General features: G+C 40.5%; 3 protein-coding genes across 3 annotated transcripts in view; 1 reads left to right on the top strand and 2 right to left on the bottom strand.

The window, feature by feature from the left end:
- LOC134649430 (tubulin-specific chaperone D) overlaps positions 1-18,033 on the top strand; it is a 37,898-nt gene extending 19,865 nt beyond the window's left edge. Inside the window, exons 14-19 of the mRNA XM_063504175.1 lie at positions 11,829-11,988; positions 13,433-13,679; positions 14,598-14,766; positions 15,352-15,491; positions 16,009-16,164; positions 17,622-18,033. Coding sequence (XP_063360245.1) covers positions 11,829-11,988; positions 13,433-13,679; positions 14,598-14,766; positions 15,352-15,491; positions 16,009-16,164; positions 17,622-17,744 — 995 coding nt within the window. The 3' untranslated portion in view covers positions 17,745-18,033. The remainder of the gene's footprint in view (positions 1-11,828; positions 11,989-13,432; positions 13,680-14,597; positions 14,767-15,351; positions 15,492-16,008; positions 16,165-17,621) is intronic.
- On the bottom strand, positions 3,096-8,521 carry LOC134649428 (uncharacterized). The gene is made up of 2 exons (XM_063504174.1): positions 6,778-8,521; positions 3,096-3,888 (listed from the first exon to the last, which is right to left on the bottom strand). Exons 1-2 carry the CDS (start codon positions 8,270-8,272, stop codon positions 3,098-3,100), a joined length of 2,286 nt encoding a protein of 761 aa, XP_063360244.1. The 5' UTR covers positions 8,273-8,521; the 3' UTR covers positions 3,096-3,097.
- Positions 18,034-19,324: 1,291 nt separating the features above from the next.
- LOC134649835 (putative defense protein 3) lies at positions 19,325-24,544 on the bottom strand. The gene is made up of 3 exons (XM_063504670.1): positions 24,168-24,544; positions 21,273-21,483; positions 19,325-19,457 (listed from the first exon to the last, which is right to left on the bottom strand). The coding sequence occupies exons 1-3, from the start codon at positions 24,364-24,366 to the stop codon at positions 19,367-19,369; spliced, it is 501 nt and encodes a 166-aa protein (XP_063360740.1). The 5' UTR covers positions 24,367-24,544; the 3' UTR covers positions 19,325-19,366.
- Positions 24,545-24,557: the final 13 nt, after the last annotated feature.

Genomic DNA, 24,557 nt, shown 5'->3' with positions numbered 1-24,557 from the left:
AAGCTAGCATGACTGGTAAGTTTTTTCTAGTTTCTTACCCTCGACACAGTAGTGGGACTTACCGAAGTGTGCCATACCATAGGATAGCGGATGGTGTAAAGAAATACCCTCCAGTACCATCGGTCCACTTTCCCAATCTGTCTACTTTACCAAAGGGTCCATTTTCGCGATCTGTGTACTTTACCAAACGGTCCACTTTCGCGATGTGTCCACTTTACCATCGGTCCACTTTCCCGGTCTGTCTACTTTGCCAAACGGTCCACTTTCCCGATTTGTCTACTTGAGCACGTTGTCTACTTTCGCCATTGGTTCACTCATTTCGTAGCATAGTACCAACTTCGCGAACTTTGATTGGGCGATTCGCGAAATGTATTTTTTATACTCGCAAACCACCAGTTTCTCAGAATACCAAAAACGCTTAGTGCCAGCATAATGCCAAGTCAATATGTGTCAACCACGGAGGACCGACATATCAGTATTGTAACAGATGCGAGTGAGACACCGTCATTGTTCTGACAGTATTTAATCAAATATAACTGATTGCGTGGCAGCAAATTACCGTTTTGTGACTACAACGAACAAAATGTCTGGGATCATTCCAGTAAACAATATCCCATGAAAAACATTTCATGTAAAATGTTGCCAAGACGAAACCACAAGGCTCGGACTGTCAAAAAGTTATCAGATATCTTGTAGAGCCAAGCTTCTAACTCTGCAAGCCCTAACATGACAAACTCTACATCTTAGTCAACATATGTGGCTTGGCCGTTTCGCTACCGTCACATGGGCGGAAGGTGAAATCTATTCATTATTTTTTATTATACAATAATTTTTGTAGTAACAAAACGGCCAAGCCACGTATTTTGACTAAGGTGTAGAGTTTGTGATGTTAGGGCTTGTAGAGTTAGAAGCTTGGCTCTACAAGATATCTGATAACTTTTTGACAGTCCGAGCCTTGTACTTTCGTCTTGGCAACATTTTACATGAAATGTTTTTCATGGGATCGGAAAAGCGGACCATTTGGTCAAGTAGACCAATGAAGAAAGTGGACCGATCGGTAATTAGACGGATCGGGAAAGTGGACCGATAAGTAATTAGACGGATTGAGAAAAGCAATTAGGCAGATCGGGAAAGTAGACCGTTTGGTAAAGTAGACAGATTGGGAAAATGGACCGATGGTACTGGAGGGAAGAAATATGTGCCGATCGTTATAGAGGCGCTGTTGCACTGTCTGTCGGAGTATACTATCGATATGAGGGGTGATATTGGAGCTTGGGTCCGGGAAGCTAGCATGACTGGTAAGTTTTTTCTAGTTTCTTACCCTCGACACAGTAGTGGGACTTACCGAAGTGTGCCAGACCATGGGCATTGTGGATGGTGTGGAGAAATATTTGACTATTATTATAGAGGCGCTGTTGCACTGTCTGTCGGAGTATACTATCGATGTGAGGGGTGATATTGGAGCGTGGGTCCGGGAAGCTAGCATGACTGGTAAGTTTTTTCTAGTTTCTTACCCTCGACACAGTAGTGGGACTTACCGAAGTGTGCCAGACCATGGGATAGTGGAAGGTGTAAAGAAATATGTGCCGATCGTTATAGAGGCGCTGTTGCACTGTCTGTCGGAGTATACTATCGATATGAGGGGTGATATTGGAGTGTGGGTCCGGGAAGCTAGCATGACTGGTAAGTTTTTTCTAGTTTCTTACCCTCGACACAGTAGTGGGACTCTGTGGGACTTACCGAAGTGTGCCAGACCATGGGAATAGTAGATGGTGTAGAGAAATATGTGCCGATCGTTATAGAGGCGCTGTTGCACTGTCTGTCGGAGTATACTATCGATATGAGGGGTGATATTGGAGCTTGGGTCCGGGAAGCTAGCATGACTGGTAAGTTTTTTCTAGTTTCTTACCCTCGACACAGTAGTGGGACTTACCGAAGTGTGCCATACCATAGGATAGCGGATGGTGTAAAGAAATATGTGCCGATCGTTATAGAGGCGCTGTTGCACTGTCTGTCGGAGTATACTATCGATATGAGGGGTGATATTGGAGTGTGGGTCCGGGAAGCTAGCATGACTGGTAAGTTTTTTCTAGTTTCTTACCCTCGACACAGTAGTGGGACTTACCGAAGTGTGCCAGACCATGGGCATTGTGGATGGTGTGGAGAAATATTTGACTATTATTATAGAGGCGCTGTTGCACTGTCTGTCGGAGTATACTATCGATGTGAGGGGTGATATTGGAGCGTGGGTCCGGGAAGCTAGCATGACTGGTAAGTTTTTTCTAGTTTCTTACCCTCGACACAGTAGTGGGACTTACCGAAGTGTGCCAGACCATGGGATAGTGGATGGTGTTGAGAAATATGTGCCGATCATTATAGAGGCGCTGTTGCACTGTCTGTCGGAGTATACTATCGATATGAGGGGTGATATTGGAGCTTGGGTCCGGGAAGCTAGCATGACTGGTAAGTTTTTTCTAGTTTCTTACCCTCGACACAGTAGTGGGACTTACCGAAGTGTGCCAGACCATGGGCATTGTGGATGGTGTGGAGAAATATTTGCCTATTATTATAGAGGCGCTGTTGCACTGTCTGTCGGAGTATACTATCGATATGAGGGGTGATATTGGAGCGTGGGTCCGGGAAGCTAGTGTAGCCGCCGTGCAGGTCAGGAGCTCGACGACTCAAATAAAAAGGCTTCAATTCTTAGTGAACTGATATAATCTTCCAAAGGTACTGGTTTACAAGGGTTCTTGCCAAAACGGTTAAATGTAGAAGTGGTGGATATTGTATGAAGGCTGATGAGAGAGTGATTTGCATAATTTCAATAGTACAAAAGGTGGTTTAAATTTAGGTGCCTCTAATTGGCCGCGATACATAGTATGTGGAGCGCTCCTATTGGTGCTTAAGAAAAAGCTGCCGAATACTAGCCGAGCCCGACGGCCGCGTTTAGCTACTGCATTAGGAATATAGGTATTGAGATTTTATACAAATAAAGGTTGCGTTCGCAACATACTCCCGGGCGTTGAGAGACTCAACAAAAAACAAAGAAAAAAAATGGAAGTTTGGAAATTTAAAAGTAGTTAATTAGAATTACAAATTACGAAATAGGGAGTGGGCACAAGTTATTATAAGCTCTACGGATGACTCCTTTCTTCGTACGGATGTCGGCGACTCTGGTGACGTTGTCCGTGCCCGGGTACAGCTTCGTGACGCGTCCCAGCAGCCACAGGAGAGGAGGAAGTGCGCGGTCCTTGACTAAGACCATAGTCCCAACTTGCAGCTGGTCCGTCGAGGTGTGCCACTTCGTCTTCTGCTGGAGGAGAGTAACATACTCATTAGAAAAGCGGCTCCAGAAATGCTGCTTGAGTTTTTCAACTCTCTGGAACCGTTCAAGCCGTGAGATGTTTTCTTCAGTCAGCGATTCTTGTGGGACTGACAGAAGAGAACGTCCAATAAGGAAATGAGAGGGCGATAGGTAGGTCAGATCAGATGGATCAGAAGATAAAGGTGTTAGGGGTCTAGAATTTAAAATAGCTTCTATCTGAATCAGGCAACAATTTAATTCTTCATACGTTAAATGTGTAAGAGATAGAATGCGTTTGAGATGATATTTTGTTGATTTTACTGCGGCTTCCCAAAGACCGCCGAAGTGCGGTGAGTAAGCCGGGCTAAATTTGAAGTTAATAAGGTTTTCTGCCATACCTGACTGCAGCTTATCGTGGTTATGTTTTAAAAAGTTACTAAGTTCGTTTGATGCCCCGACAAACGAAGTCCCATTGTCACAATACAGAGTTTGAGGCTTTCCCCGACGACTCATGAAGCGGCGGAGAGCAGCAAGGAACGACTCTGTCGTTAGACTTGTGACAAGTTCCAAGTGAAGAGCCTTGACTGAAAGACAGACAAAAACTAAAATATACGATTTAATTGTTTTGCTACCCCTACCCTTTCGGTCAGCTATCAGCACTGGTCCGGCAAAATCCATCCCCGTGTGTAGAAAGGGATATTCTAATTGTGTTCTATCGGTAGGTAAGTAGCCCATTGACATTTGAAGAGGCTTAGCCTTGAACCTGATGCAGCGAATGCATTTATGAACTAAGTGGCGCGCCAGGTTTCTTCCACCGAGCGGATAATATGTTTGCCGAATGCTTGCTAGTAAGAGCTGAGGCGGGGCATGCATTAATGCCATATGTTGCATATCAAAGAGCAGTTTGGTAAGGTGATGCCTGCTACACAGTAAGATTGGGTGCTTAATGTCGTAACTATAGTAAGCATTATTAAGACGACCACCGACACGTATTAATTTATGATCGTCTAAAAAGGGCGTTAACGAAAGTAGCCTACTTTTCGGCTGCAAGGGCTTGCCCAAAGATAAAAGTTTGTACTCTTCAGGAAATGATTCCTGCTGTGCGAGTTGTAGAAGTTTAGTTTTACATGATTTTATTTCTTTGTATGTTAAATTTGATGTATTTTTATTATTTTTATTTTTGCAATTATGTATAAATCTGTAAATATATGCTACGATTCGTATTAGTTTTGTAAGTTTTGAATTGTTAGTGATAAGTTTAGTTATAAGATTGTTGTTTTCGTTTATGTTTGTTTGTACGTTTGTATGAAATGACACTTCTGGCAGATCTGTGTTTGTATTAGGCGTTGTAGGAAATTGAATTATGGAGTGATGCAAAAAGTCTGGACCGGTCCACCATAATGTGGAGACGCTGAGGTCATTAGCATTCATTCCTCGTGACACCAGATCTGCCGGGTTCAGCTTTGAGGGTACATAGCTCCATGTTTGTTCACGAGTACTCTCTTGGATCTCATTCACACGGTTGCGAACGAACGGTTTAAGTCGATTAGATGGCCCTGCGAGCCAGCCCAGCACGATCATAGAGTCAGACCAGAAGTAACCATGATCAACCCTCACGGTCAGTGATGAAATGACCTTTGTCCAGAGTCTTGCGCCAAGCAACGCGCCGCAAAGCTCCAGCCTTGGGATTGTGGAGGGTTTAAGGGGGGAGACCTTATTTTTTGACGCTATAAGACGAACGCAAACTGCTCCGCTACCGTCCACAGTCCTGACATAGACAGAGGTGCCGTATGCACGCTCTGACGCATCTGTGAATACATGTACTTGAACTTCTATAGGTGAGTCACTGAATACCCAGCGATCAATTTTAAGTTTATTTAAATTTGTAAGTGACGATGCAAAAGACAGAAATTCATTTTTTACGTCTAATGGGAGCTCGGAGTCCCATTCGCACTTTAACAGCCAAAGACGCTGCAATATGATTTTAGCTTCCACTATACACGGCCCGACGAGACCTAGTGGGTCAAACACTTGACTTATGACAGACAAAATATTTCTTTTTGTGATTTTATTTGGAATTTTGATGTCGATGGAAAAGAGAAGTTTGTCTGTTCCTGTTTGCCAGTACAGACCTAAGGTTTTACAAGGCGATGTGCTATCAAGGTTGAGGGCTTTACTATGGTCCTCTTTATGTTCGAGAATTGATTCTAGCAGCTCAGGACAATTTGATTGCCATTTACGCAAATTAAATTTCGCAGACTGTAACGTTGTGACTACACCCTTACTAATCTCAGCCAATGATTCTACGGAGTCACTGCCACTGAGAAAATCGTCTACGTAAAAATCGTGCTGTATCGCGCGTTTAACTCGGACGTCTTGGCATTCATCGGCAAGAGAAACAAGACATTTGGTTGCAAGGTAAGGTGCGCACGCAGTCCCGTATGTGACGGTGTTCAATTTGTAGGTTTTTAAGGGATCAGAAGGATCGAACCTAAAGATGATTTGTTGTAACGAGCGTTGAGAAGGCTGTACTAATATAGCTCGATACATTTTTTCGACGTCACTTGAGACAACATACTTATGTTGTCTGAAGCGTAATAAGATTGACAGAAGGTCATCCTGGGCAGTCGGGCCAACCATTTGGATGTCATTGAAGGACTTGCCACTAGTCGTGGTGGCCGAACCGTCATAAACGACTCTAAGGCGTGTACTTGTACTTGCGCGCAAAATTCCGTGATGAGGAAAGAAAAATGATTTTTCTGATGTCTCAGATGATGATGATGATGATTGATTTTCGCTCATATGGCCTAAGTCGATGTACTCGCGAATAAAATCAAAATATAAGGTTTTGAAGGCATGATCGCGTGCGGGCCGTTTCTCCAATGCCAAGAAACGGCGCTTGGCCATTTGATATGAGTCGCCAAGTACTTCCGGTGACTCTTTTAAAGGTAACGTCACAATGAAACGGCCATCTTGATCGCGAGTAGTGTTTTCTACAAAACTTTTTTCACACGCTTGCTCTTCATAAGACATGCAATGTGTTGAAGACACCGAGTCTAATTCCCAAAAACGAGTAAGATTAGTTTCTTCATTATGTGTGAGGAACGAACAAAAATAAGATTCGTTTGTGTTTGTGTTGTAGGCAGGTATGGAGCCACACACGAGCCAACCTAACGATGATTCGCGAAGTTGAGGTTTATTTTGACCTAACTTAATACGCGCGGTACCTAAGACGTCCCAAAATATTTCCGCCCCGACTAAAATATCAATAGCGGAAGGCTCATAAAAGGATGGGTCTGCCAATGTGATGCCGGCAGGAATAGGTATATTGGTAAGATCTATGCTACATGGCGGCATAGATGTGTTTATTACGTTGGCAACGTAACAGTTTACGGTCGTCGTATAGTTACTATGGAGTGAATGAATTGTAATGTCACAAGACTCCGGACAATGTGAAAGCTGTTCATTGATACCTGTGACCGTAGCTCCCACGCTGCGTGTCGCTAACCCAAGCTGCCCGCACAGATCCTGCGTCACGAAGTTGATGGTAGAACCGTTGTCCAGAAGTAGACGCGCCTCGCGAAGCACTCCATTCGCGTCACTCACGTGCACCAACGCTGTGGACAGTAGTCCGGAAGTCTTAGTAGGGCTAAACACTTTCGTTTGAATGTTGCCGCTAAAATGAACATCTGGCACCGGGACGTCACTGCTAGAAGACGCTTTGTCAACATGTTTATGTAAAAGAGTGTTATGTTTAAGTTTGCAGTATTTGCAATGAGATAACACACATTGTTTTTCTAAGTGTCCCGGCCGAAGACAATTCTTACATACTGAGTAACTACTCACATTTTTTATCCTGTTATCGATATCTAATTTACGAAAGGATTCACAATTGAATAAGAAATGATCTTGCTTACAATAAGGGCAAACAATAGGTTTGCGATAAGCATTGTTTTTTGTAGCTGTAAGATAATTATGTGTTTTTTGTGGCTCGATATGTGAATGCAATTTATGTTTCGATGTCTTGTAACCACTATTATTGACGTTATTATTGCCAAGAGATTCAAGTAAGTCGGCCCTGCTATTTAAAAATGTAATATATTGCTGCAACGTCGGCGAACCTGTTAAAAGGTTCCTGTGCTCTTCCCACTCACGCTTAGTTACTAGATCTAACTTCTTAGACATTATATAGATAACTAACGTGTCCCAATGGTCGGTGGGCTCCCCTAAGGTGCCAAGCGCACGCAAATTTTTATTAGTTACGTCCACCATGTTACGTAATAAACTGCTCGATTCGTGTTGCATCGGTTCAAGGTTAAACAGGGCCTGGATATGATTATTAATTAAAAGGCGCGGGTTATCATACCGCTCAGAAACTAACTGCCACGCTTTATGATAGTTATCACTGCTAAAATCAAGACTTTGAATCACAAGGGCGGCACTACTTTTCAAAGATGCACGAAGATAGTGAAATTTGCTTATGTCATTAATAGCGGGATTATTATGAATAAGGGAAATATACGTATCTCTAAAGCCGAGCCAGTGCTGATAGTTTCCGTCGAAGTGAGGCAGGTCAATCTTGGGCAGACGAACGAAGTCCTGCCGGCCGGCGCCGCACGACGTGGAAGCCGTCGTGGACCCGGGCCCGAGCCGACCGCCGCTCGACTGCACCGGAGGACTCAAAAGAAGTCGAGCAGTCGAAACCAACACAAAGAACTGGCTTTCAAACTGCTCCCGCTCCGCATATGCTTCGTCGGGTTTCTCAGTTAACGCTTCGATCTCCATCTGTAAAGCGTCAAACTCCGGGTATACCGATTCTATTTTATCTAAGCGACACTGCAACTCCGTTATTTGTAAATCACTTAATTGTTCACATGTTTTAGCCACATTAATATAAGTATTAAACAAAGTTAATTTAGCCTTCAAACTGCCACGTTTCCTAACTAACTCCTTTAACGTGTCAGCCATTTTAATTTACAAGTGAATTTAAAAATGCAATTACCTATGTGCAAGAGAAGTGTGAACACTAACGAGTTAAAATGCAACTGACGAGAACAAAGAAGCGGAGTAGATAAGCAGCTGCGCGCGGCATGTGATGATTTAGCAAAAAAATTATGTTACTGAGGCGATGATAATAAGCTATGGAGACGGCTTTTTAATATGTAATAAGATTTTAACTACGAAGTTATATGAAGCTAAGCTATTTTATCGAGATGAATTATGATTTTAAACGTATTTTGCAATTGATGTGTATGAAAAATGAATTATTTGTGCCTGATACGTACAGAGCTATTCTTAATTCCAAGATAAATAGGTATAGAAGGGAAATGGAAGGAAATTGGAACGAACTCACTCTGTCTAGTCCTACGTATTCAGGTGATGCGATGTACTGGAACTGAAGTCCTTGATGTGGTGGATGTCCAACGAACGTCTCCCTTATGGCGGTGACGCTGGGACCCCTTGTTTTCAACGTCCGTTGCGTGTTCTTCCTAAGCCGAAGAAACTGAAGACAACGTAGACGGTTTCGAAGTATGGTCAAAGTCCTCTTCCACGATGAACCCGTTGTTGGTCAAATCTGCCCTTGTCTTGAAGGCTGCGAAGGACCAAATGTAGCCGCCGTGCAGGTCAGGAGCTCGACGACTCAAATAAAAAGGCTTCAATTCTTAGTGAACTGATATAATCTTCCAAAGGTACTGGTTTACAAGGGTTCTTGCCAAAACGGTTAAATGTAGAAGTGGTGGATATTGTATGAAGGCTGATGAGAGAGTGATTTGCATAATTTCAATAGTACAAAAGGTGGTTTAAATTTAGGTGCCTCTAATTGGCCGCGATACATAGTATGTGGAGCGCTCCTATTGGTGCTTAAGAAAAAGCTGCCGAATACTAGCCGAGCCCGACGGCCGCGTTTAGCTACTGCATTAGGAATATAGGTATTGAGATTTTATACAAATAAAGGTTGCGTTCGCAACAGCTAGCATGACTGGTAAGTTTTTTCTAGTTTCTTACCCTCGACACAGTAGTGGGACTTACCGAAGTGTGCCAGACCATGGGATAGTGGATGGTGTAAAGAAATATGTGCCGATCATTATAGAGGCGCTGTTGCACTGTCTGTCGGAGTATACTATCGATATGAGGGGTGATATTGGAGCGTGGGTCCGGGAAGCTAGCATGACTGGTAAGTTTTTTCTAGTTTCTTACCCTCGACACAGTAGTGGGACTTACCGAAGTGTGCCAGACCATGGGATAGTGGATGGTGTAAAGAAATATGTGCCGATCATTATAGAGGCGCTGTTGCACTGTCTGTCGGAGTATACTATCGATATGAGGGGTGATATTGGAGCGTGGGTCCGGGAAGCTAGCATGACTGGTAAGTTTTTTCTAGTTTCTTACCCTCGACACAGTAGTGGGACTTACCGAAGTGTGCCAGACCATGGGATAGTGGATGGTGTAAAGAAATATGTGCCGATCATTATAGAGGCGCTGTTGCACTGTCTGTCGGAGTATACTATCGATATGAGGGGTGATATTGGAGCGTGGGTCCGGGAAGCTAGCATGACTGGTAAGTTTTTTCTAGTTTCTTACCCTCGACACAGTAGTGGGACTTACCGAAGTGTGCCAAACCATGGGATAGTGGATGGTGTAAAGAAATATGTGCCGATCATTATAGAGGCGCTGTTGCACTGTCTGTCGGAGTATACTATCGATATGAGGGGTGATATTGGAGCGTGGGTCCGGGAAGCTAGCATGACTGGTAAGTTTTTTCTAGTTTCTTACCCTCGACACAGTAGTGGGACTTACCGAAGTGTGCCAGACCATGGGATAGTGGAAGGTGTAAAGAAATACGTGCCCATCGTTATAGAGGCGCTGTTGCACTGTCTGTCGGAGTATACTATCGATATGAGGGGTGATATTGGAGCGTGGGTCCGGGAAGCTAGCATGACTGGTAAGTTTTTTCTAGTTTCTTACCCTCGACACAGTAGTGGGACTCTGTGGGACTTACCGAAGTGTGCCAGACCATGGGAATAGTAGATGGTGTAGAGAAATATGTGCCGATCGTTATAGAGCCGCTGTTGCACTGTCTGTCGGAGTATACTATCGATATGAGGGGTGATATTGGAGTGTGGGTCCGGGAAGCTAGCATGACTGGTAAGTTTTTTCTAGTTTCTTACCCTCGATACAGTAGTGGGACTTACCGAAGTGTGCCAGACCATGGGTGGATGGTGTAAAGAAATATTGGTTTGTTTTTTTCTATCCTCTCTACGTGAATTTTCTTTTGTCACATTTATATCTGTCATCGTCCGACCAAACAGGGGCGGAGTTCAATCCCACTTAGTGACAAAATTATCTGAAAACACCTGTTCAGTCTCCTGTGATAATGTCAAGGTTAAGTAAGATACCATTGTAAACAATGAGATCTTATCTCGCCTCATTTGACAGGTGGTTCAACATTATGTTTATATTTAATTACTGATAGAATTGTGTCAACTGAAATTTATAATATATCTTGAGTCAGATTATTGATTTAACCTTATGTATCGGGCATCGGCTCTTGTCTATAAGTTCGCATAACAACAACATATGAGTTTAACCAATTTGAATAACAAGATATGAACAAAATGCATGTTTTTAGTTACTGTTGTTTTGATCGTTTTAATCAATATCGCAAAATCTCGTGACTTCTTATTACGTCAAAACATGTTGACATCTTCCTTTGGATCATAGAAGGTAGCATCCTATAGAAGTGGTATACGCGTGCCTCCGTGAGGGACAAAACATACGCAATGCGACACTGTGATTGGTCGAATTTATTTGTTGCCCACCATAATCCATACTAATTTACGGTGGGGAATAAAAAAAAAAGTGAGACTGTGACAAGAACAAACAATAATAGCGCTTTCGCTGCTACTCCTATTGAAAGATACATAAGACTATCCCGTCAGTTATCCCCACCACTCATGCCCAATCCAGTTTAATACTAGATTCATGCTTTGGACAGAATTTTCAAAACGGCAGGAAATGTTTTCACTCTGTACTACAACAATTCGGAGGTCACGCGTTCAAATCCTAGCTCATACCGATTCGATTTTCGTAACTTATCTATGGAATTTAGCTTTAGCTAACAACACTAGCTTTTCGGTGAGGGAAAATCGTGAGGAAACCTGCAATACATCCACGAAAAACTTCAAAGGTGTATGTGAAGTCCTCTACATTCATTGGGCCAGGGTGGGGACTATATATAACCCAAGCTCTACCAGTTGTAACCAGTGGTAACAACTGTTTTTTTTTCTTATCTGTCCCCAGTGGTGGTTGCAATAACAAACTGTGGCAATGTCATAATTAATGTCAAATTTCTATGAAAATATGACAACACCTCAATTTGTTCTATTCAAATCAATGAAAAGTAAGCTCAGGCGGACTCTAGCCCATCATAATGAGAATCTTGTTTGACTTTGCTAAACTTTTACCCCAATTGTTTGTTATTTCGCGTCGCTATCTAATTACTTAACCATTACAACTTCACCAGGTTTGCTGTCGATCTGTCGCCAATGCGCCGTAGAAGCTCCTCACTTAAACTCTCCGGACGTGGTGAGCGCTGTGGCGTGCGGCGTGGCGCAGCAATCCGTCGAGAAGATCGACCGTACACGCGCACACGCTGGACGGATATTCACGTCACTCTTATACAAGTTAGTTTAGTATTATACTGTCGGGTTTGCTGTCGATCTGTGGACAATGCGCCGTAGAGGATCCTCACCTAAACTCCCCGGACGTGGTGAGCGCCGTGGCGTGCGGCGTGGCGCAGCAATCCGTCGAGAAGATCGACCGTACACGCGCACACGCTGGACGGATATTCACGTCACTCTTATACAAGTTAGTTTAGTATTGTATTGCTGGGTCTGCTGTAGGTCTGTCGCCAATGCGCCGTAGAGGCTCCTCACCTAAACTCTCCGGACATGGTGAGCGCCGTGGCATGCGGCGTGGCGCAGCAGTCCGTCGAGAAGATCGACCGCACACGAGCGCACGCTGGACGGATATTCACGTCGCTCATATACTAGTTTAGTATTGTATTGCCGTACATCAGTCGCCAATCCGCCGTAGAGGCTCCCCACCTAAACTCCCCGGACGTGGTGAGCGCCGTGGCGTGCGGCGTGGTGCAGCAATCCGTCGAGAAGATCGACCGCACACGCGCACACGCTGGACGGATATTCACGTCGCTTATATACAAGTTAGTTTAGTATTATACTGTCGGGTTTGCTGTCGATCTGTCCCCAATGCGCCGTAGAGGCTCCTCACCTAAACTCTCCGGACGTGGTGAGCGCCGTGGCGTGCGGCGTGGCGCAACAATCTGTCGAGAAGATCGACCGCACACGCGCACACGCTGGACGGATATTCATGTCGCTCATATACAAGTTAGTTTAGTATTGTATTGCCGTACATCAGTCGCCAATCCGCCGTAGAGGCTCCCCACCTAAACTCCCCGGACGTGGTGAGTGCCGTGGCGTGCGGCGTGGTGCAGCAATCCGTCGAGAAGATCGACCGCACACGCGCACACGCTGGACGGATATTCACGTCGCTCATATACAAGTTAGTTTAGTATAGTATTGCTGAAAATGATGTTGATCTGTCGCCAACATGCTGAAGAAGGTAAAGGGAATGCTAGAGATACCTGTGCCGTGAGGTCGAGGAACGCTTAAAAATCTTAAAATATACGAAAAGTTAAATATAAGCGTCTTATTAAGACGTTCACTGTCCCGTGCCTCACATATGGGTCACGGCAAGCCTCTATTAAAAGGCCGTAAGGCTGTCCATCATCTCTTCACGCTGAAACCGCTGAACCAATTAACATGACATTTGGTATAAAGATAGCTTGGAGCCCGGGGAAGGATATAAGATAGTTTTTATTAATCATAATCATCTATACACGCAGACGAAGTTGCGGGCAGGTGCTAGTTACTTTTAAACAATCTTTTTCGTATGAATTCCGTGTAGCTAAGGGTGGTATTCCACCTGTCCAATTTCTTCCAATGTGCATTGCATCTCTCTCTCTCTCTCGTTAAGCAAAATGTGAGACTTACATACCCAAGAAATTGGACAGGTGGAATATCAACCTAACAAACCAACTTATTTCAGTGACCCGCCAATCACAAACATTCCACACCATGACGCCCTAAAACGCATCTTCCCACCCGAAGAGATTGAACTGAAACCTCAGGCCCAGAACGAAGAAATACCAACCAGTGAGAACACAAATGTCGTTCTGTGGCTGTTTCCTGGGCATACTATGCCGAGGTTCGTTCAGCTGCTGAACTACCCGGCGTATAGGTATAGCGTGATTAAGGGGCTGGTGGTTAGCGCTGGAGAGTTGACGGAGAGCTTGGTAAGTTTTGAAAATTATTACCTTTACAAATATTTTTTTCTGTGATGTGTAAGTTGATTAAGGTTTATTCGGGTAATTCCGGAAATCGGGTAATCCCGAAAATCATTGTAAAATCACTCATATTCCGTTGTAGTAAGAGTCAGCTTATCCGCCACTATTCGTCGTTCGGAAATACCCGAATACACCTTAAATGATTTATAAAGTATGAACTAAATACTATATAAGTACTATAACATTAAAAGTTGCAATGATGATGTTGATGATCAATGAAGCAAAACAAATCACCAAGTTTAGCTTATTTTAAAAATCTCAAAAATAGTGTTTTTTTCTGTAAGTTTTTTAATTGGTTCGGTCGATACAACATGTAGTCTTCCTTTATGTGTCTATAAAAAATTCTCATTTTGCTATTTTTTTTTTGAAAAGGTGGCAAATACTGCGACTAGACCAGAGGCACTAAGTGGCACTAGAAGATAAATACTATCAAAGTCAAGAGAGAGTATTTAATGGAATACCTCTCAAAACCCTCAAAAAAGACATAACATCTGATTATGGCTAAAACAGCCGATTGCAGATAAAAAGAGAAAAAAAAAATTTTTGCTATTTGTCCATATTAAATTGTCTTTCACCTGTTAGTGTTTGATCCTTTCGCATTTTCTTACAAGCCAGCTGGAAGAGATCCCTTTTAGGGATAAGTTCGCCTTTCTACATAACATTTTTATTTTTGTTTTGTTTTTTCCGTTTTATGTAAGCCTGTTTATGTGTAATAAAATGACATACATTCATACATACATGTACCTACTTACACATAGTACATAGCAGACATACTACACTGCTACTGTTACCCAATAAGAATTTTTAACATTTAATAAAGTAACGATAAGCATGGTTCTATTCTAATTCATAAATGTTTTGTTCCAGGTGAAACACACTACGCAGTCTCTCTTCGCATATTTAAACACGTTACACAGCGATATAGAAATGCTGAAATCTATATGTGACACAATAATCAAAGTTTTCGCGGATAATATCCACGTGAAACGGATCACCACGGCGATATTCAACTTTTTGGACAGACTATTGAGTTCGGGTAAGTTGTAAATTAAACCTTGTCTATCATATAATTATAGAATAATTTTCTTTGACCTTTCATAGCAAAATTTTAATTGAAAGAACTATGTTCTATGGGGTCTTGGGACATTGATTTATCGGGATTATAGTTTTGGAACTTACTCTTTATAATTTAAACATCTTTGACGTCGACTCTACAATTATAAAATTCCTGTTTTTAGGGTTCCATACCCAAAGGGTAAAAACGGGACCCTATTACTAAAGTGTCATTCAATAGAACTTGCTAACTATGTAAACAAAAGTTACTAGAAAATTGACATTTAGTGTCAATTTTAGTATGGCGGTTTGTTTACATAGTTAACAAGTTCTATTGAATGACACTTTAAGACTCCACCGTCTGTCACCACAGTTAAAATTTTCACACATGATGTTTTTCTGTTGCCGCTATAACCACAAATACTAAAAACAGAATAAAATAAATATTTAAGCGGGGCTCCCATACAACAAACGTGATTTTTTTTCCGTTTATTGCGTAATGGTACGGAACCCTTCGTGCGCGAGTCCGACTCGCACTTGGCCGGTTTTTTAATTTTTTTTCTTACAGGTGCCGTTTCGCCAATACTAGACGACCCCGAATCTACGTTTGCTTCTGATATCCTCAAATACCTGTTAATAGAGCTAAGAGGCGGGAAAAGTATCTACAAGCTGCTAGATTCTATCAACGTCCTTTGTCAGTTGATTCAGGTAAGGACATATGTGGCTTTCCACTAGAGAAGGGTCTTTTCATCCATATGGAGCATATGTTTAGAGATGTACAAGTTGCGGAAAGTTTGCAAAAAGTTGGAACAGTTTTCAGATATTTTAGGTTTTTTTCATTTGGTGGAAATATTCGCTGTCCTCGGGTGTAGTCTCGGTAGCTCAGTTAGCAGGTATGGCCTAGTGATCCAGTGTCGCAAGTTCGAGTCTCGACCGAGACATTGTTTTTTATTCACTCTGAATTTATTTTTAAGCTTAATAGCATCGATTGCAGACGTTTCTGCTTAATACAAAATTATTGTAGGAAGTTTTCATAATATCCGAGAATTTTTTCAAGTTTTTTGGAATTTTGCCGCCTCTTGCAAATATGTGCTTATGTTACAACTCAATCCACGACACATTTTTTGTACATCTTATAATCGGTCCCTCCGAGAGCAAAGTTTAAATATTTGATACGTAGAAAAACCGAGCGATTGTCTCCAAGCTCACAATAAAAATATTTCAGGTTGGAGGCACAGTATGCAGCAAGGCGCTAGGCCAGCTAGTGATCTACTTGTGTTACGCCGACCGCTACGTGCGGCGCTGCGCCTCGGCGCGTCTCTATGAAGCGCTCACCCTGTATGGCGACGAGAGCTGCGTGCCAGACGAAAATATTGAAAAGGTAGGTCAATTCAATACATAATCTACATATTAAGCCCCATTTAGACAGATTAAGGACTTGCATGCGGTTTTTGGTCGATCGACTTAAACCGTTGTATAGTACAATTTTTTTGAACTGAGCTTGTTCACTTACCTGTTAAACAATGGCATTGTTTTACTAGAATGCTATTATCTGCTTTTGTTCTCGTAAGCGCAAACTGGTTTACTTACAAAATAAGTTACAAGTATATTGCATGTATATTGAATTTTTAACCTTATTCCTTGTTGAATGGGGTTAAAATGGTCTAAAAAGATACTATCATATTCAATCTTTTGTAAAGTCATATTCACCTTAGCCACGACAGGGAAGTAGTCTGGTGCATAACGCAAAAAAAGTTATGTTAGCCATTGTTTAGTTAGTGTATTTTGTAGTCTATTGTTTAAAGAAATATAGTCGTTAATCTATAGTAACATTTCACGGCGGTTATAATCTGCTTTTACTACGAGGTAATAGTTATCCTAATTTGTGGTTTACCCCTCAATGGTATTGTATTCTTGAGACTCTTTAAGTAAACTAGCTCAGTTGAAAAGATTTACAGTATACTTAACCTTTTCGCCGCCATTGACTTGATATAAAGTCAGTACATTTCGAGCCCCACACGCCACGACTTGATATGTTATACGGGTTGTCTACGTGCAATTTTTGACGTGGCGTTGATGACACTTTACTACTTCATTGACGTGGCGGTGAAAAGGTTAAGAGTTGGCAATGTATCGTATGTTGCATGCAAGTTCCCTCGCCGTGCAAATGGGGTTTTAGAAGCTTTACTGCGATTGCAGACTATACTCACCTTTATGTACTTCAAAACCAAAAAATTATAATATGTCACTCTAGGCGGCATGAGTCGAAGTATATGCGACAATTCAAGACTATAAAAACAGTCGTCGATAGTATGTTACAATCTGCGTACCTACATAATATTATGTTGGAATCTGTAGTTGATAAAGTGCAGGGCTCCATTTTCTCTTTGCGTCTTCGTGCGTTACTATTCAAAATATTGTTACACAAATTCTTCTCATTGCTTGAAATTGATGTCAACATCATCGTATCAGCCTTTTATCGCCCACTGCTGAGCATAGGCCTCTCATCAAATACGCCACTTATCCCGGTCCTGAGCCAATCTCATCCAGAAGTGACCCGCAATAAACATAGCTAAAGTTAACTAATACATGTAACTTTTACAACTTTTTACTTAAATGTGTTGCTGTTAGGACTCGTAACTTTGTATCCAAATATGATGTGAGTCTACTTTTATGAACATACTGTTTATATTTATTTTTATAATTATATATTTTTTTTTTACTTTACACTAAGTAATTTCACTGTAACTTTCAACATTCAAATCATTTAATACTTGTTTTCTCCAAAAGTATTATATTTATTTATTATATTATCATTTATGAATTGTACGTTCCTAGGTAATGACGATTCTCGAACAAACCGACTGGGAAAAAGACGTCACAGAACTGCGACCAATAAGAAACGAGCTCTGCGATCTCATGGGCATCAAGCGGCCAGTTATGATGCAAAAAGCACCTTAATCTTACTCAGTAAGGATTCAATTCGTGTAACACTTTTGCTAAGCAAGAAGAGATGTTTTGGTTAATTCAAAATAGTGCTTTAGTTGCAGCCTAGTGCACGTGATGCATTTTTTTTCTCGCATATTAATTGTAGTAACAATTGCTTCAGCTGAACTGTCTTAAAAGCTTGTCAGGCCTGAATAAGGAAGATTGAACCAGTGTTTGTTTTTTGCACTATGGATCTCTTTAGCAAAACGGTAAAACCTTACCTAATGCCATAATTATACTTATTCAACTGATCAATATAATGGATTAACTTTTTTTACCCACACTGTTTACTGATATATTTTTTTTTATCATAGATACCATGTAGTATTGTATAAAGACTGGCTTAAATTAAATGTTCTTTATTATTTTTATACGTGCTACTCACCTGGAGATTATTTTAATGAACTATGTAACACAAACCATGCTTAAAATAAAATATTTATTTAACATATTACAAATTGTTTCACTTTTATACCTTATATTTAGTTATTGCACTCTCACACATTCAAAAAATACGCGCTCTATAATAATTATCTGATTTTTCTTGCAAATGATCATTGTAAATTTTATTTTCGATATAGGTAGGTTTTATTCCAAACGTCAAACTACATCAAGATTCCAATTTTCGAACTACTCGCTATGCTCGTGGTTCAATTTTGGAATCTTTTGCTTGCTCCTTGTAAAGTCTATTTTTTTATTCGGTAGACTAAAATGACATTTCATAGTATGAGATGACACATGATGTTCATAGTATGAAATGTCATTTCAGTCTACGGAATAAAAAAATAGACTTTAAAACAAATAACTATTGTGTAATCTCAAAGGTACTTATTGCATTTTCATTCTGTACCTACCAAATTCATCCCATTTTCCGAATTATCCAGATTAAGTATAGAGGGCCAAGAAAGTGGTCTACCAGTTTTGACAAAAGTTTCTGCGAGATCTAACGATCGCTAAGGTTGACTTTTCTAACGGAGTTTAAAGTAAATAGACCTTGTTGTCTTATGACGTTCAAACGAACCTCAACCGTAGGGTGGTAGACCACTTTCTTGGCCCACTGTACATTACTCGAATAAGTTACTTTGATGACCGAGTTGGCCAAGGATAATGTGGCTCCTGTACTAGAAATCCTTGAAGTTATTAAAGTATATTTTTTTATTCGGTAGACTAAAATGACATTTCATAATATGAACATAAAATAACATTTCATACTATGAAATGTCATTATAGTCTACCGAATAAAAAAATTGACTTTATGCGAATCCGAAAAATCTAAAAGCTGTCAAAGAGCGTTTAATTTAACCTTTTCGCCGCCATTGACTTGATATAAAGTCAGTCGGTACCTTTCGTGCCCCACACACACCCCACACGCCACGACTTCATATCAAGTCGTGGTTTTGGTCAGGTTTGTTTACGGGCAATTTTTGACATGGCATTGATGACACTATTACTTTATTGACGTGGCGGCGAAATGATTAATGGTTGAAACTTTTTGAGACGAACGAAATATTTAAATCCGCCTTGCATATTTTGGTCAATTGTAGGGATCTCCAATAATTTCAACACTATTTTTGCATAACAATACTGAAACTGGTTCAGCCAAGAATTTGCAATTGTGCTGGATCCTGTGGCGCCTCCGCTATTAAATTCGACCAGAATGTTGAGTAATTCTTCAATACGGTGCCTCTGTAAAGTAAAATTATACATATTAAAATTTTAAACACATTTGCACTTAGTATGCCGCTTAGCATTACTTGGGTTGTTGCACGCGACTCCATGTCCATACTTGAAGTCGCGTTGGACATATCGCCGCTATACTTACTCAGCCTCGTATCTGCAACACTCATTTGATGACAAAAACACCCGTATTCCGAATGAAAGAAAAGCGACATTTCCATCAAATGATTGTTGCAGATATGAGGTTGAGTAAGTATAGCGATATGATATGGAGTCGCGCGCGACAAAGTAAGTCATTATAATAAGCGGTCACATGTCGCGTTCGGCAAGGATAGTATATCTGACGAAGGTTTGACCCCCATGTAGGTATCTTCAGCGGAAATTTATAGTTTCGGACAAATCACACAACAGCTATGCAATATACAAAATAATGCCCAACATGTCATATCTATTACGAATGAAAATATTAATTTAGTTGTTTTTAAAATTCTGACTAACCACCGAGGACTAAGCTAAAGGAAATTAATTAAGATCACGGATAACATTAATGAATACTAATAGTTCTCATTTTAACTGCTTTGTATTTTTTGTCCAGAGGCCAGAGTCAGGCTGTATTACTAAATTAACATGCCATTTTAACATATTTAATGATCAACAGGCAATCAAATGGTAGGTACTGTAAGTACTTATAACTTACATAAATTACTAGTAACCCTCAGAAACCACTAATCATGATATTTCAAAATGTGTCAATAAAAATAAACATATGTACCACAAAGGTCAAAATGTACGAACGGAAGTTTCCTAACGATGGACTATTTTAGTTGAAACGGATTTTATCTTAAGGTCACCCGTTAAACCGAAGTTACACAACGCATATGCGATCGAGTGAAAGGAACTTTACTGGCATGTATGTACGTTTATGAATTATGATATGAGAGGACATGGGATTAGGAGCAATCGATTCGTACCTAAATTCGCATAGCTAATAAATTGTAGGCTTAGTTAAGTATTTGCTAAAATATCTACGCTACTATGCATTAAATAAAACTAGTACGAAGATACATTCGGCATCAATAAATTATTTATTATTCTTGTTGTTAGGGGCTATATGAGGCTCCATAGCCTATGTATCACTGCGACCATTGCTGATCTGTTGTGATCGCCACCTACTACAACTCTCGATCCAAGCCTGCAACTTCAAACAGCTGCAGGATCTTCTTGATCTCGAGAGACTTTAACTCCTCCGGGCTCATTATGTGTCCGCCCAGGATCAAGTCACGAGTGCGCATTAGGCAAGGGCACTCTGCGAGGATGTGTCCTCAAGCATCAATAAATGGTAACTGATAAAACAACAGGCCAGAAGTATCTGCCACCTTTTTTAATACTTTTACAAAGGAATATACTGTCTCTCTATATACAATCCGCGTTTAAAAGCATCTGTCACAGCCTCACAGCACTATTATTGTTTTACCTTCTCTTTTTGTAAATCTAATATTATTTTAGAGAACGAGTAGGTACTTTTGACGCGTAGTCGCATCCGCTACTATTGATCCTGACGGCATTCTATTTTAATCAAGATACTATGTTGGAAAAGTTGTGCAGCTGGCCTAGACTACAGACCTGTGAACATCAGGATGGCGGGCGTATATTACGCACCATTCGTTGATACGAATGGTGACAATTTAATACAAACTTACGTGAAGTTAACCCTCACTTGTTTATCGGCGTATTAGATGCCTGCTCCCGTAAGTCGAGAGCCAACTGTCGTCTTTAAGCAAACGAGTTTTACGAGATAAGAAATCATAACAATAGAATACATACGTGAAGTAAACCCTCCCCTGTGCGTCGTGCGGGGCGCGCCACACCAGCGTCGCTCGAGTCTTTTCTCTGGGATCGGCGTGAGTGACGGCGGAGCACTCGGGATGGATCGTGGTGTTCGGTGCCTGCTCCCATGAGCCCAGCCACCGGTCGTCCTCGACAGAACGGGCTTGGATAAAGAACCCTTTGAACGTCTCGGCACCCTCAATGGTCACTGAAAAGAATGTTGCTGGGTGAGGGTGCGATCTCCTCTGTAAGTCTACATCTGAACCTATTGTCTGCGCTTGGAACGTGGAATTATTTAACCCTCTTAGTTTCTTAATGTTGTTTAGAACCGGAAAGAGTTAAGTAACTAATTTTACACTTTAACCAACTTTAGCTTTTTTGAGACAATGAAGTGCATTGCAATTTAAACTTTCAAACCAATTAAGTTAAAATGAAGAAGTGAAAAAAAATTACCTAAACGCCTACCTAAAATTTCCTTAGGTACAACTTAGTTATAGGTAACAATACTAACAATGATAATCAGGCCTCGGAGTTTTTTTAGCACGGTAAGACTAAGGAGAGCTATGGAGTCTTTGTTAACATTAAAATTAAGTTCATACTCATACTCATCCTCATTAATTAAGTACAAGTAAATTATGTACAGCTCTAGACCTAATAAATATCAGCGATCATCACAATAACGAAATACGTAACTATATATTCATGACATAATGTGACATCTGATTTACTCATACACATATTTAGGTAAAGAGGTTTAATCATAAGTGGCCTATCACTTAAAAAAGTACTTAAGACATGCAACCTATGATTATAAACATTGGTAATACGTATTCGACATATTAAAACGATATTCCATAGATATTAAAACTGTTTGTTGATATAGAGCTACAATATTTTAGAATAGTTATGCGTTACTCTTCCTTACGTCTACAAAACAGTTCGTTCACACATAATGGGCAGTATAAACGTCGTAAGTCGCATTCATGGGCATCATTTTCAAGACACCAATATCAATATCTTAACAGTAATTATAGTATGTAGGTACGTTAAGTACTTAAATAAAATATTGGAGCGATGACACTGCAATATGGGTAATATAATAATATTAACATACACATATACATATTATATTATTGGGCATCATTTTCAAGACACCAATATCCTTATCTTAACAGTAATTATAGTATGTAGGTACGTTAAGTACTTAAATAAAATATTGGAGCGATGACACTGCAATATGGGTAATATAATAATATTAACATACACATATACATATTATTACTTTTTTATAATATAACATTTAATTAAATATATGTAAACAGAATTAATTACATATAAGTAGTCTAAGTATTTATAAAACGATTCGGACGAACTTAATTAATGAGGATGAGTATGAGTATGAATTTAATTTTAATGTTAACAAAGACTCCATAGCTCTCCTTAGTCTTACCGTGCTAAAAAAACTCCGAGGCCTGATGATAATGAATAAAAAAATTAAATGTACCTAGGTATAAAATATCAATTGATAAGATGATGGATTTGCTCTTTGGCGGAGTATAATACCTGAATATCTGGGAGACCGAGCTTTGCTCGGAAAACATATAAAAATTAAAAAATGCGCGTTTTTCCAGAGATAAAGATAAAACCTTGCTAGATCGATTTTACGCCCCCGAAAACCCCCATATAACTAATCATCGAAATCGTTAGAAAAGTTACCTATAAGATAAGTTGGTTTGTTTACATTTCTTGCTCATCAACTATCTTCCATTTTACAGTATTAGGTACCTACTTATATTATTATGTAATGAAATTGAGTACCTATATACTTGTTGTACCTACAGTATAATTTAATGAGTATTTTGACAGCGTGTTCGCTCCAGTTTGTCTGGAAGTGCCGGCCGCAAACCGGTCTGCCGGCTCGCCATAAGTTGTCTGACCTACAATGCAAAGCATGGCATTGCGCAATCGCGTACGATACTACTATACGAGTAGGTACAAGATTTTATCAATGAACAATTAAACATTAGATGTTTTTATCTCGCGTCAAAAACAGTAAGTAGGATAGGTACTTACGATTTTATTTTTGAAACATTTGGCTTTCTCAGAGGGTATAGGAAAATCACGGAAACATTTAATGAAACATGAAAACGTAAAATTTTGCAAATTTACATAATGAAAACGTAATAGTCAAGAACCTTTCAACGGCTGAGACATACATGTTGGCACTCAAGACGTTATCCGTTAATAATGTGCGTTTCACTGGATAATCACTGGACATTTATTTTAAGTGCACTCCGAGTACCTACTAGATATTTCGCAACCTAATTTTGTACTGAATTTTGTAATGCAACATTTTTGCAATGGTATTCGCGATCGTGACTCGTATATGCTACTGTTTAAAATTGTTGACATTGAGATTAGTTACTAGGTATACGGGGGTATACTTTAATTTGGATAGGCCTTAATAATTAGTAAAACATTATATTTTTACTTTCCAGTTTCTTACTCTTAGTATCCTAATTCAGTGTGTTGTTAGTGTACTTATGAGGTGGATTTTTGTAATGGGTTAACACACTCTCTGCGGCAATTAGCTTAATTCATCAGAAACCATGGGTGTGTTTACGGGATCTAATGGACCCGGTAGGTAGTCAACGAGAGCGATCTTATAAAAAGCTTGCTTGAGGAGTTACCTATACAAGCTAAGAGTTCTGACATTCATGGGCATTTTATAAATAAAATAAATGAATGTCCGAGTTACCTGCCCTTTTAAAAATCCAATCCCGTTCAGACCCGAGTCCGTTGAGAAAAGGTATCCCACATTTTGACACATCATTGTTATAATTGTCGAAAAGTGCCTAAGTGAAAGTATTTGTATGCTGAAAAAAAACTAACCTGTAATTGCAGCATTGGGTCCATAATTGGTCGCTGAAGCGTACACTCTGTACGGCAGTGTGTTCAGCGGCTGCGTCCGATGCTGCCCATGGTTGGGCTGATTAGGCCGATCCTTGACACAGGCGTCTATAGGCGCCCCATCTGGGAACCCCTCAACCACCCAACACAATAAAATAGCCACTAATAATTTCGACCACATTTTTTATTAATACCTGCAAGGTGTCAGTTTAAGGTCCAAGTTGAAAATGCGCACGCGCGCCTCCGCCGCTCACTTTTGTAACCGCGGGTTCGAAAGGATCTAGATTTTTGAACGAGTTGACAGATGGATTTATTTCGGTAGGGGATATGGGTGCGCCTAAAGCATTAGGCCGTTGCGCAAACGTAAACGTG

Source organism: Cydia amplana, chromosome 7 (genome assembly GCF_948474715.1).
Source record: "Cydia amplana chromosome 7, ilCydAmpl1.1, whole genome shotgun sequence".
NCBI classification, from domain to species: Eukaryota; Metazoa; Arthropoda; class Insecta; order Lepidoptera; family Tortricidae; genus Cydia; species Cydia amplana.
The sequence above is the reverse complement of the archived record's forward strand: the minus strand, read 5'-3'. Positions and strand labels throughout refer to the sequence as shown.